This window comes from Peromyscus leucopus, chromosome 4 (genome assembly GCF_004664715.2).
Source record: "Peromyscus leucopus breed LL Stock chromosome 4, UCI_PerLeu_2.1, whole genome shotgun sequence".
NCBI classification, from domain to species: domain Eukaryota; kingdom Metazoa; phylum Chordata; class Mammalia; order Rodentia; family Cricetidae; genus Peromyscus; species Peromyscus leucopus.
The window spans coordinates 16,823,345-16,837,052 of record NC_051066.1 but is presented as its reverse complement, the minus strand read 5'-3'; the positions used below and the strand labels follow the sequence as shown (position 1 = coordinate 16,837,052).

At 34.2% G+C, this 13,708-nt stretch overlaps 1 protein-coding gene across 7 annotated transcripts in view; it reads right to left on the bottom strand.

Moving 5' to 3' along the window:
• Positions 1–2,640: 2,640 nt before the first annotated feature.
• Positions 2,641–13,708, bottom strand: part of Spopl (speckle type BTB/POZ protein like) — a 70,644-nt gene continuing 59,576 nt past the window's right edge. For all 7 annotated transcript variants that reach the window (XM_028868663.2, XM_028868668.2, XM_028868666.2 and 4 more), the window contains 4 exons: positions 13,504–13,626; positions 10,238–10,380; positions 10,095–10,148; positions 2,641–6,775 (listed from right to left, as the gene is read on the bottom strand). In XM_028868663.2, coding sequence (XP_028724496.1) covers positions 6,631–6,775; positions 10,095–10,148; positions 10,238–10,380; positions 13,504–13,626 — 465 coding nt within the window. In that variant the 3' untranslated portion in view covers positions 2,641–6,630. The remainder of the gene's footprint in view (positions 6,776–10,094; positions 10,149–10,237; positions 10,381–13,503; positions 13,627–13,708) is intronic.

Below are 13,708 nucleotides of genomic sequence, written 5' to 3'. Positions count from 1 at the left end.
AGACGCTTATATCACTTATAAACTGTATGGCCGTGGCAGGCTTCTTGCTAACTGTTCTTTTATCTTAAATTAACCCATTTTTATAAATCTATACCTTGCCACGTGGCTGGTGGCTTACCAGAGTCTTTACATGTTGCCTGTCCTGGCGGTGGTTGCAGTGTCTCTCCCCTCAGCCTTCCGCTTCCCAGAATTCTCCTCTCTCCTTGTCCCACCTACTTCCTGCCTGGCAACTTACTTCCTGCCTGGTCACTGGCCATCAGAGTTTTATTTATATAGAGCAATATCCACAGCAGTATAATACAGTGGTTCTCAACCCTCCTAATGCTTCAACCCTTTAATACAGTTCCATATGTTGTGGTGACTCCCAACATAAATTTATTTTCATTGCTACTTCATAATATAACAATATGCTACTTTTATGAATTGTAATGTAAATATCTGTGTTTTTTGGTGATCTTAGGTGACCCCTGGAAAGCGTCATTCAATCCCCAGAAGGTTTGTGATCCACCGATTGAGAACTACTTCTGTATTACACACATTGTAATAGCCACTGCTATTATAACCCAGAGTTGGAAGGTAAGTCTCTATTGTTGATAACACCATGTACTTCAGACAAAGGGCCCAGAGGAACCTGATCTGGATCTGACCTAAATGAAAGCCTTCTTCCTGAAGACTACATTTCATGCTGTCAGAAGGAGCCATACAAGTTTTGAAAAGAGGGAAGCAAAAGTCCTACCCAGCTATGATGCCTATGAAACATAATAATGACCAGCATGGCATTATAACCCTAAGGGTGCAGTAATGCATACATAATTCGTCAGTCATCAACAGCTCTCTAATTGGACTTAAGACCCACTCAGCAAGAGAGAAATAATCCTTGGTATTGGAAAATTAGACAACTGCTCTGGGTTACTGAGATGGATCTTGGAGAACCTATAGCCATCACTTTACAAGACCAGCATAATCCCTAACACCCACAAATAAGTGTAATCTTCACCCCTCATCAAGGAAAGTTCTCTTTGAAACAGACTTGGAGACTGTTAAAGCAGACCACAACTAACAGGTTTTCTGCCCCCCTTAATAAGTTTCTCTGCCAACACAGTAAGAAAGATCAAGCTCAATTGAAAAAGTATAACAACATGTATATTAAGCAAAGTAACTCTCAGGTGGATTCACTGGCCTCTGAGAGTCAGACCAGAGAAGATGTGTATCCAAGCTAAGGGAAGGAGATTTTAGAGACTGTAGGTGGGGGTGATGACATGTTTGCCACAAGCTGGGTTTGTGCCCAAGTATGGTCAAAAGCTAAGTGCTTAGGCAGGGACTTGGGTAGCTGGCCACAACAGGGGATGAAGCTGCAATAGCAATCAAGAATGAGGAAAACTAGGATTTTAGTACCTTTCCTTTGTCTGGAGACTCTCCAAGTAGGTCAGGTTTGGAAAGAGACAGGAATGGGGCTTCCAGGATAGTGCAAGGGTGAGCCAGAGACTACAACTGAACACCAATCAAAATCAATTGTAGATCCCAGTCCCAAGAGATACATCTACAATACAACTAGAACACTAAGGCTCAGGGATCATGGCTCAAGAGGGGGATGGACAGTTTTTAAGAGTCAGAGGATCATGGGGTTTGCTGTGAGATTGTGTCTTCTAGAAATATCAGAAGCTAGACCCATCAAATCTCACCAACAAGAATGCTTAGGCAAGAGCTGAATAAGAACAACAATAGACATGTTAGTGTGGCTGATGGTGGATGGGTTAGAGGTAGGGGTAGAGCCCTGAAGGCCTCAACCCTAACACACAAAAAAAACCCCTACTGGAACTAAATAATGCTGAAAGCAGGAGAAATGTCTTCCACCAGGAAGAGCACCCAAATTGGTTATTCAATACCAAATGATCAGTCCTGAAAACATATATAGTACATGGAAGTAACATCATACAGACTGAGTAGGCTGTATTTAAGTATTCATGAAACACCCCCCCTCCAACCACCCATACACATATGTATCAACAATTCATGGAAAAGGAGTTCATGAATTTGAAAAACAGCAAGGAGAGTTCTGAGTGATGAAAAGGAAGAGATAAATGTAATAATAATATAATCTCAAAAAATAAAAGAAACAGGTTTTTTTTTTTTGTTTTGTTTTTTTTAAAAAAAAAAAAACTGTGAACAAAGCAAATACTATTCTTGGTCCTTTAGGACTCCTCTGAGGTAGTAGATAACACAACATTCATCTCAACATTCCTAAGCAGGCTGACTGCAGCACTGTATGAGTAAAAGACTCTTTCGAATTCATTTTTGAGTCTGAATTCCAACCTCTCTATCTTATTTGATTACACTTGCTTGGAAAATGTTCTATTTTATAATCCTAAGAAAAACTCAGTGTATGTACATATACCTACATATGTGTTAGCTGAAACCATGGCCACAACTATTAAGCACTTTGTTACACTCAATGAGCTGGTTTAGGAATATGCTGCCTAGGCCTACCCTTTAATAGCAGTAAATATTTAAAACTGTCAAAAATATAAGCTTCCCTATGTAGAAGACAATAGTATGTCAAATTTAAATTCTCATGTTAAAGTAGTACACTAAAGCAGACTTTTTTGAGAAGACTCAAATAAACTCAAACAAGCAAATTAATTCTGAATAAGTAGTAACAATTTTATTTTAACTCAACGTGCTGAAACACAAAATCTATTTCCAACATCAAGACACAAATAGTATGTATCTCATCATAAAACACCAACTGATTATTAAATAAAGGCCGAAAAGTTAAATGTTTATATATCTGAATCTTGAAGTCAACTTCCTTCAGAACTAATAATTAAATAATTTTAGCAGAACTTTATTTCCATAAATGGGCTCAATTCACTTTTAAGCAATGCAAAATTAACTAGATTATAGTATACAATAAGCTTTACTAACAGGAAAATATTTAAATATAAGTATTCCTTCTCAGACATAAAGTTCACATACAACAACAGAAGATACAGTGTGATTTCATTCCTAGTGAAGAAGTCTTGCATTTGAGGCACTCAGTATTTGTTCAGCGAGACCTAACATTGACATCATTCCATGAACACTTAAACTGGAGCTCACAATCTATATATAAAAAGGTTTGCAAAATATTCTCGTGTGCTGAAAGTGCTGTATTTATACTCTGAGAACACTGAAACAACTCACTCATCCACTCACTTAAGACCAGGCATGTCCAAGTCAGGTTAGTCTACCTCTTCATGAATGTGGCTTTTAGTAAAACTTACTGGGTTGGATTTTCATAAAACTTACACGAGTCTTTGTTGTATTTCTCTAACAAGGAATATTATCTTTGATTCCTCATTTTTTGTGTGTTTTGGTGGTGCTATGGATCCAACCCAGGGATCACAAATGTTGATATGCACTCTATCACTGAACCACTCTCAAAGTCCTTATCTATAATTTCATATAAAAAATTCTTAGAATTTATATACAAAATTTTAAACGGGCAAATTAATATCTTTGACAATTTAAACTTTCAATTAGATCTAGTTAAAAATAAAACAGTAATGCTCATGACACTTTTAAGATATGTAAAGCAATTATTTTAAATTTTAATTATACTTGATATCCTAAACCAGCACTGTTTTCCTATTTTATCATGCAGAATGCTGGTCACATTTTTGAGGATTACACTGTCTTCTGGCAATCCACTGTCTTCTCAAATAAAGCACACTAAAATGAGATACATCAATTAATCTGAACTTTCAGCATATTTTAACTAAGTCCTATTTTCATAAATTCAGTCTTAAACGTATTACACACAGCCCAAGGGAATACAGATACAAACACATACATACCTCACACAAATGACCACATTTGATTCAAGGTTCTCCAATAGCTATCTGAAGACAGTGACACAGAAGTATTTAAGGAGGTAACATCAGCAAGCCATATTATGGCACCTTCATATTTGTGCTCCAAATATCAAACACATTAAAAGTAAAAAAATGAAAAAGGCACAAATAACAGTGTTTCTAAATCTTAGTCCAAAGAACAGTTTTGCAATGGCTACATTTCTTAATTGTAATATTTAAAACCACTCCTTGTGTTGTGAGGAAAGCTTTGTTTGGGTGACAAGAGGGTAATAGGAGCAAACTGGTAACTTAAAAGACAAAGACTGCATTAGACAGAATTCGTACCTATTTTGGCCAAGTTTTATATAGTTTAAAAATGGGGGAGGTAAGTGGGGGAAATGCTATTATGACACTTAATAAGAATACATTAACAGCCTCTTATCACTGACTCAAGAACCTAAAATATGCTACTAAAATATACAAAAAAAAATAAAATACTGAGTGATTTTGTGGGTATAATGGTAGGTACTGTATTATCAGAAAAGTGGACATTTCAGATAACACTGACATTTGTAGAGCACACTGTTTGACATTTTTGGTAGAAAATATTTTAGCAAACTAAAAACAAAAATCTTTATAACAAAATCCTTAAGATCAATAAACATTTCTAAAAAAAAAAAACATTTCTAATGACCACTACATGGTCAATATATTTCATTGTATTTAGAAATGTAGACCAAATTAATGAGAATCAATTTACAATACGTGGTATATAGATTTCAGTGTTTTTATGATATGTGACAATGTATTTCACAGCTGACTGACATCTTTGTTTTTTAGTAAGACCACAGGAAAATCTTGTAGTAAAGTATATATATGTATGTATGTATGTATGTATGTATGTATGTGTGTGTGTATTTTAAAATTGTACAATGTTAAGGTAATAGGCTTCATATTATGATGAAATTAAGGGAGTAAATTTTTACTTGTCATGATTCTCCTATACAGGGTGAAGCCCATTGTCAGCTGAAAAACTTTTCTTCTATCACAGATAATTCGTTCCATTTTAATGTAACACAAGAAAGACTCAAACTAAAATATCTAAAAATAGATTTTTGCTCGTTTGCTCTTTTGAACTGTGCTAATTTGACAATATTTTCTCAAGTATTTTAGAATTACTTCAGTTAACATCCAATAAAGCTATAGTAAAAATAAAGTCTATTTTAAAACCATATGCTTAATTATTTTGTCCTGAATTTTAAGACTAAATAAACAAATTACACAAATTTTAATATGGGAAATAAAGCTTTAAATGCAAACATACAGGCATATGTACCTGTTTTTCCAGCAACATGCTCTGTCTTTATGTAGGAAGCATACTACCATGCTTCCATCATAGATGATCTGACACTGACCACTTCTGCTTCTCTAGGACAAGGCATCAGAACACATCTCACAATTACCAACCTTCAAACATTTTTATGTGTAAAGCTAAATTCATAATAAAGAACTGGCTCATGAAAAACAGTTGATATCGTTTATCCTGTTCACATTATGTAAAACTTCAGCAATCTACAGTTAATCAGTAAGTGAGTCACCAAGGAGAAAACAAGGGGAAATAAAGTTTCCTAATGAGGCTGCACATACTTTCAGAGGGTTCTCTACTTTCCCACACATCTCCCACACGCAAATATTATTCATTCATTGTTTAAAAGGAAGTAGATTGTACAGGACTCATTTATTGTTAGGTGCCTTTTTCAAAGCGTGATAAAATAGTAATAAATTCAATAATGACTATTTGAAATCCAAATCAATTAATCTATAATCAAGCAAATGTTTATCTATTATCACAAACATCCAAGTTGGCTCCATGTGTCATATAAACTTCTTTTAAATGTTTAAACGTAATTATACCTTATTAATCCCCTCAAAAGGAAAAAAATATATATGTACCATTCATCATAGAAAAATTACACATTAAAAGTGCATATATATATATATTTCTTAATTGGCCCACTCATGTAATGTACATTTGGTCATCCTGACTTTAACATCTACTAAATTATTCTTTCAAATGTAAGTCAGTATAAATTTAACACATTAGCAAAAACCATGCTTTCTTTTCACTGAAATCTCAACTTCAAATCATTTCTCAATCATTGAAATGCACATAAACCCAGTTTCTTGAGCAGTTAATATACAGATAAACACCAAAAATTTTACTAAAAGTTTAGGCCAACTCATTACTTATCTGCCCCATGAAATGAAAAATAAATTAACCAGAGCAGTGTGTGGCCACCACTTACCTCAACAGTAATAGGCTCTTTAGTGTCAACAGAACTGAGACTGGAGGCGCCTCTGGCAATCTCCAAATCCAGAAGAACCTAGTTTTAAACTTGGAGATTGCATAGAACAAAACCTATAAAATTCTTTTGTTTCCAAAATAATGGAAGATCCTTTTCAAACTCAGTATCTTCAGTTATCAATATTACTGCATTATGGAGCTAGTGCAATCCTGCATAGCCTTGGCAAACTGACAAGGCACAATAAAAAAATTAAACTATTATGAACAAGAGAAGTCACTGAAGATAATTTAAGGCCTTGAAGTGAATTAATCAGTCTGATTTAAAGCTGAAGTATAAACCATAAATTATCCACCTGAAAGCAAGCAATCTGCTTTTCTAGCTTTTGTTCTGTGGACAAGAGACAGAAACAACTGTTGCTTATGGTTTGTATTGGAATCCTTCTGGACCTGGGGGAGTAAAGGCAATCAATTTTCCTACTGTCCATGGAAGACTCAAGACTGCTTTAGCCGTTTGCGTGGAATACCAAACTGTGGACACTGTGCAGATGCTAGTGCTCGGAAGGCTTCTGCCACTAAATGAGGATGAGACTGAATCATAGACTTCCACCCTGCTGTTTCCATGATGTCAGTTGCTTGGCTGAAAAAGAAGATTAAGTGATGTTTACTAAAAGAACACTTCTCAAATACATTGCTGAGTTATCAGTTTTGCTTTTTCTAATTTGTGGATTTTGAGATTTTAAATAGTGCTTTACCTCTTTCCATACATTCACTTGAATTTTTAAAAATATTATCTTTATCTTAGCATTTTTGTCAAAATTAAAAAGATTTTTCTGCATGTTTGAACCCGAGGACCTGTGTGGTTGTTCTCATAGCTCTCTGTTCTCTGTTAGCAAATTCTATTCCAAGTACCTGATGATCTATTTTTCCTTCGAGTACCTCCTACAGGTTTTCTCTAGAGTTCTAATCTTTTACTTACACTCTCTTTTAGTACACTATGCATTTTATCTCATCTGTTTGTCACATTTCTAATACATGCCCAATAGTTAACTACTGATAAGTTAAATCCTAGTGCTTCCCCACAAGATACATCATCAATCATTGGCTCTTTTCATTTGAATGAGCCTCAAGTATCAGTCACATAAGAACTCATCATCTTTCTCCTTAAGCCTCAAATTGTTTGTCTTTCATTTTGGCTTGAAGTTTTCACCATTGCATGGCATTTAATTTAAATATCCGGAAGGTATCCTAGAACCAGTCCTCTAATTAAGCATAAAACTCCCATTTTAATTTCCAAAGGCATCAGGTATTCATAATTAATCCTTATAATCTCACAACTGATTCATTATCACATTTTCTTCTTTGTCTTTAATCTTATAAGTTGTTTCTCTTACTGTAGCTTCCATAAGGCTGCTGTAGCAACAGGAGTATGACTATATTATGCAGTACTCCACTTTTCCCTTTCCCTATATTTGTTTTTTAAAAATGAGAAATGTGGTTCCATCCTCTTTATTGCTTTTCATTCCCACTTCTATGCTCCAGCTGCTCTGTTACTATTTTATTTACTGTGTCTTATATGTATAACATTCTCTCAATGAGCAATCAGAATAACTGGAAAAGCAACACATTAGTTCTTTATACTTTCCTTCTCTCCTCTGCCCCTTCTATTTACCTGTATTTAACCTTGTTTCTCAAATACCAACATTACTCCAACTTTCCTCTGCTCATCTATCAACGTGCAGAAACACTGCTAAGAATGGAAGCCTTATTGTGTTCAATCATAGGCATTAACCATTACTGGAGATTCATTATTATTCACTTCATTGTCAAAAGTCCTAATTTTGCATTGTTTTCAGGATCTGATCTTTGCTTGCTTTCTCTAGCTTTTATTCATTATATACCTACTTCACACACTCCTTATTCTGCTTTTCTGTAATACAAATGAAAGTAGATCCCATAATTCATTGCAATTGCTTGTTTAATCAATCTGCTATACACCATAAACTACTTGTATGAGGAGAAACATCTATTATGCTTGCCACTATATTCTCTGTACCGAGCAATAGTGTTCTGGAAACTCAGTAAACAAATAATCACGCAACTCTGCTTTGTTTCATGTAACCCCTTTCAGTCTGTCCTATCTGTTATTTCCTTTTTATTCCTTCTTCTACCTCTTATTCATGTTTTGAAATGAACAGCCTGCTCTGTGAAGCCATTCCTAACTCCCAGGGCTTAGTCAAGTATCTGTACATATACTCTTCTATCATCACCATTTTAAAATAAAAGCGGACATATGTGTGTATCTATCTCTGTTAGATCAATTTCTTAAAAGCAAAGACATTTCATCAAATGTCATTTTATATGCAGTACCTTAGAGACGTGCTTGAAATATAATAAAAGTTAAGTATATTGAACAAAATAGTAGCTGATATCAACAAAATAATATTTTTTGTCCAGTATTACTACTATACCATCATGGTCTTAAAATTTAAGTAGTTGTTTAGGAGAACAGTGCTATTTATTAATTTACATTAACCTTTTCTTTTACCAAGTCAATAAGTATTTATTGAAAGTTTACACATGTAACATCAAAGTATATAATTAACTCATTTTAATAGAAGAAAAGTTGCAAGATGTATTTTCTTAATAGAGTAAATAAATCTTGAAAAACTAAAACTAAAGCTACGTAATAAGGATCAAAGAGAGCCATTGCTGCTAATGTCCAATTTTAAATTCATATTTTTATTTTGATAATCCTCTGGCATCTTACACTTGTCATTAAACACAACTCCCACAGATTTAAAAGCAGTAAAATGCTTTACATTCAGAAAACAAAATTTAAAACTAATATGAAACCAACAAATAAATGCAATGGAAAAAAGTTAAGTGAACAATTATCTTTAATACTGCCCCCTTTTAAATGTTCTTTTATCAACTATCCCCATGCAATAATGTGGTTTGTTATAGATATCCCAGAGTGGCCTATAACTCAGTATGTCAACTTTTCATAATTTTCAAAAGTAGTAAAACTTAGGGGTTTCTAAGTAAAAATAATCAAAACATTACAAAACCCTTTAATTTATCATTTCTTCCTTTTGTTATCTCAAATAATTAAAAAGAATACTCTTAAATAAGAGAAAGAAAAAGGTAAAAATTACTTCTAACACTGTGTATATAAAGATCTAGAATCATCCAATCTCTTAGCAATTAACCTGCTACTGATTTAAAATATTAGGCAGCTTAATGTATAATGCAAGGTGTTTGGCTAATCTAAAGAGTAGCAAGTTAGCTCTTAAGGTAGAACAGGAAGTCTCTGAGTTGGATGAAAGTCTAGAATACACAGCAAGACCTTGACTCGAAATCAAGCAAACAAATAAGCTCAACAAACAAACAAAAATAAAAAGAGTTTCATGGACCTATGAAGTCCTTCTAATCTGCAATCCTCACTATTTGAGAGGCTAGGGCAGGAAGAGTGAAATCTGAAACTATCGTAGAAAACTTAACAAAATCTTGCCTCAAAATTAAATTTCAAAAAGGGTTAAGAGTCAGGTAGCTCTGTAGTAGTGCCCGTGTAGCATGTGAAATCTAGGGTTCAATCAATAAGCATTATCAAATCAACAAAAAAAATTAAAGACTTCCAAAGCAAATCTTGAGGATGTAGTCTTCCTTAACACTTTCTAAAAGGGCAGAAGCCAGATTCCCAGCAATGCCTATAATGCCTGTACTCAGCTATATACTATGTGATATGTATGCATGTACTCAAAAAATTAAGAGCACCCATTCCCAGTTTGTGTGAAAAGCCAAACTACAAGGAATTCACTAAAAGCAGTCAAATTATTTTTTTTTTAAATAACTGGCAGTTAGCTTCATCAGGATCACATTTATTGTTCATGAGCAAAAGGCTATACAAACACTTCACTGAATGTATCGTATGCAGACTGAAACTGACGCCATCTTACTTGTTATTCCAGTTTTTCCCATCCTTACATCCAAGTTGTCGAAGTACGCTGCACCTGCATAGAAGATTTAAACAAGGTTTAAGGAAAGCCCAGTGAAAGAATGTTAAATGTGTCATATACAATGAAACCCAAGTATAGCTTACCTATTAATAAAGTCTATTGCCTGGGCTTTCAACTGTTCTGCACTGTGCAAATCTGCAAGGACAAGGGTATCAGCAACATTTTCTACTGAGAGGCTACTACACAAAGCTTCTTCACACATGACCTTCAGCCGTTCCAGTGCATACTACCCAAAAGAAAAATATAATCATTAAACATTAATTCCAGTTATTTAGAGTGTAAGTACTTGATATCTGTAACTTAGCAGATAAAGCACAAGAAAAAATGATTTGAACTGTTATATTAAATCAATAAACTGTTGCTTTAGCTTATGAAGAAATTGTAAATGAATGCTTTTAGGAGAAATACTAATTTGTTTTAGAAATCATAAATTCAAAATATGGTGGATTTTAAAGTAGGAGTTACAAGACAGTTATCTTAGTATTCAGTTATCCTAAAAAGTACATTGTCAAATAAACATTTATCTCAGTTCTTGTCTTCTCAAAGAAAAGAATTCACCTGAGAGAAAAATTAAGCTGTGTTTTATTTAGTAATAGAAAGTGAAGTAATGAGTATATTTCAAAGAGAGACCTGAGTGGGCTTGTCCTTAAGTAGGAGAAGCATACATAGTAGCAGTTGGCTGGATTTTGTATTATGGATTTTTAAGGTTTTTACAGTCCCTATCTCTTATGACCTCATTTTTAACTTCCTTCTTCTAGGTAGCACTTTCATTTCATCTCACTCTGTGGTGATATTGTGTTCCCCAAAATACTGTGCACCCTAATAAAATTATCTGGGGTCAGAGAACAGAACAGCTACTAGATACAGAAAATCATGGCACTCACACCTTTAATCCTAGCATTCTGAAGGCATAGATCCATCTGGATCTCCGTGAGTTTAAAGCCACACTGGAAACAGCCACACATGGTGACTCACGCCTTTAATCCCAAGAAGTGATGGCAGAAAGCAGAAAGGTATATAAGGCGTGAGGACCAGGAACTAGGCTGGTTAAGCTTTTAGGCTTTTGAGCAACAGTTCAGCTGAGATTCATTCTGGATGAGGACTCAGAGGCTTCCAGTCTGAGGAAACAGGATCAGCTGAGGAATTGGCGAGGTGAGGTGGCTGTGGCCTCTTCTGTCTTTCTGATCTTCCAGTGTTGACCCCAATACCTAGCTCAGGTTTGTTCTTATTAATAAGACCTGTTAAAATTCATGCTACATCACTCTACTGTGCATGGTCTGGGGCCAAGATGCCCTCATTTTAAATTCCCTGTTTATTAGATCTTCACTGGTGAGTATATGTGCCATCGTAAAAAGTGCCCTAAAATCTCAAGTTCTCATTTAAGGGGAAGAAACCAAGCTCAGCTTCAAGGATGTCAGACTATAGAAGGGCATCCTGACTACCAGGAGATAACAGTTACCAAGTAGCTTAGCTAGCTTTCTGCCTCCTCATTGTGACTGTGCCTAACTGTAGAAGTAGTGGTTGTCCAGAATACTCTCCACGCTCCTGCTCATATGTGCCACTAGTTACCTACTTTAACAATTCGTTTTCTTTTCTACTACTTCATACTTAGCATGTATCACACTATATTTTGTCACTAATCTTGAGTGATTAAATTGAAAGCCAAGTAAATATTAATAACAACTAATTTTTGCAGTTATTGATGTAAAGCTGCAATATTAGTACCTGTATTGAGGTTTAATGACATACAATAAACAGCGGCCATTTAAAGTTTGTACTTTGATGATTTAATACCCATGGTAAACCCATCATCCACCCACAAGAGTAAAGATACTCTTCCCCATACCATTCCAAGCAATATTTGTGATATGCTACTAAGAAATTAGCTTGCATTCTCTGAAGTTATTTTTACAAATGTAATCACACAGTATATACTCATCCTCTAGCACTGCTACTCAGTGTGACTACTTTCAGATTCATGCACATCATTGCTTATATAGTTCAGACCTTCTTAATGCTAGGTTATAGGCCATTAAATATGAGTATCAGTGTCTTCCCACCTCTCCTCACTCTACACATATTTGTGCGTATGTGCTTGCACACACATGTGCACGCCAGTGACCTACTGTAACAAGTCATTTTCAAGTACTTCACACTTGGCATTATTGACTATATTTATTTTGCCTATATTCAGTCTTAAAGAATCACCACTGAAAGCTAACTAAATGTTAATAACCACCAATATTTTGGCAGCTAAATATATACATATACAAACATTCACTAATTGAAAAATATTGTATTTGTTGCCAGTTCTTAGCTATTACAGTTATAGATACTCATATAAATCTTAAATTAGCATACATATATGTTGTTGTTGTTGTTGTTTGGGGGGGGAGAACTACAGGGGATACAAGCCTCAAAGTAAACTCAATGGAGTACAGGGTAAATTTACATTTAAAGTTTACATTAAAAAAAGAAACTCTTAATTTTCCAAAGTGGTTGTACCATTCTATACTCCTATCAGCAGTGTCTGAGAATGCTAATTCTTCCAATCTTTGACAAGTCTTATATAGACTTCGTAATTTTAGCTATTATGATTGATGTGCTGTGGTTTAATCTCCATCTCCATTTCTTTAAGGACACTGGGCATCTTTATTTAATAAGCTTCATTGGTTTTATTTGGGAAGTATCTATTTAAACATTGTCTACTCTTAGCAATAACATTTCTTTTTAGCTGAAGATTAAATATTCTTTACACAGTCTGAATACAAAAGTCCTAAATATATGTACAATGAATATGTTTTTAGGATTGAGAAGCACGAGATTCAAAAATTTTCTGACATTTCTGCATTTTCTCTGTGTTCAAAAAGACACAACATATCTATAACAGAACAAAATTATTAATAATTTTCCTTTCTATACTATCATATTAAAAGAAATCTACAAAGAGAATAATATAAGTATATTGCTTTTAAGGAAAAAAAAAACAAAGAAAACAAAGGTTATATAGTGTATCTTAAGACTAAAAACATCTGCAAGTTCCAATACATTATAAATGCAACTGTATTTTGTATTTACCCCAGAAATTATTAAGCTTATGATTTAATCTTCCATGAGAAGATCTAGACCCCTCATACTTTCCTATCATATAGATCTTTTAGACAATTTTATTTCCATAGTATTCTATTTTGTACTATTTCATAAAACTCTTTAAGCTATCTAAAAATAGCACAAATTATGTAAAAAGTTATTTGTAGTTTTTTATGTATGATATTTTCTATAATGTCAATTTGAAGGGTTGCTATTGGTTTTGTTTTTCTTTTTGGTCCTTTAAAACCACATTACTTACTTTGTCTGCAGCTGCCAACAAGTTGTCGGCCATTTTATCAAGATTTGGTGCTTTTCCTGTGTAAACGAATCTCATCATTTCTTTAAAAACCTCAGGGTCTAAATCATTTATTTCCACTCGATTCTATTATTGAAAACAACACACACAAATATTAGGAACAGGTACATATATGTGAGTTCACATGGTTTATTTATTTCCACCCAAT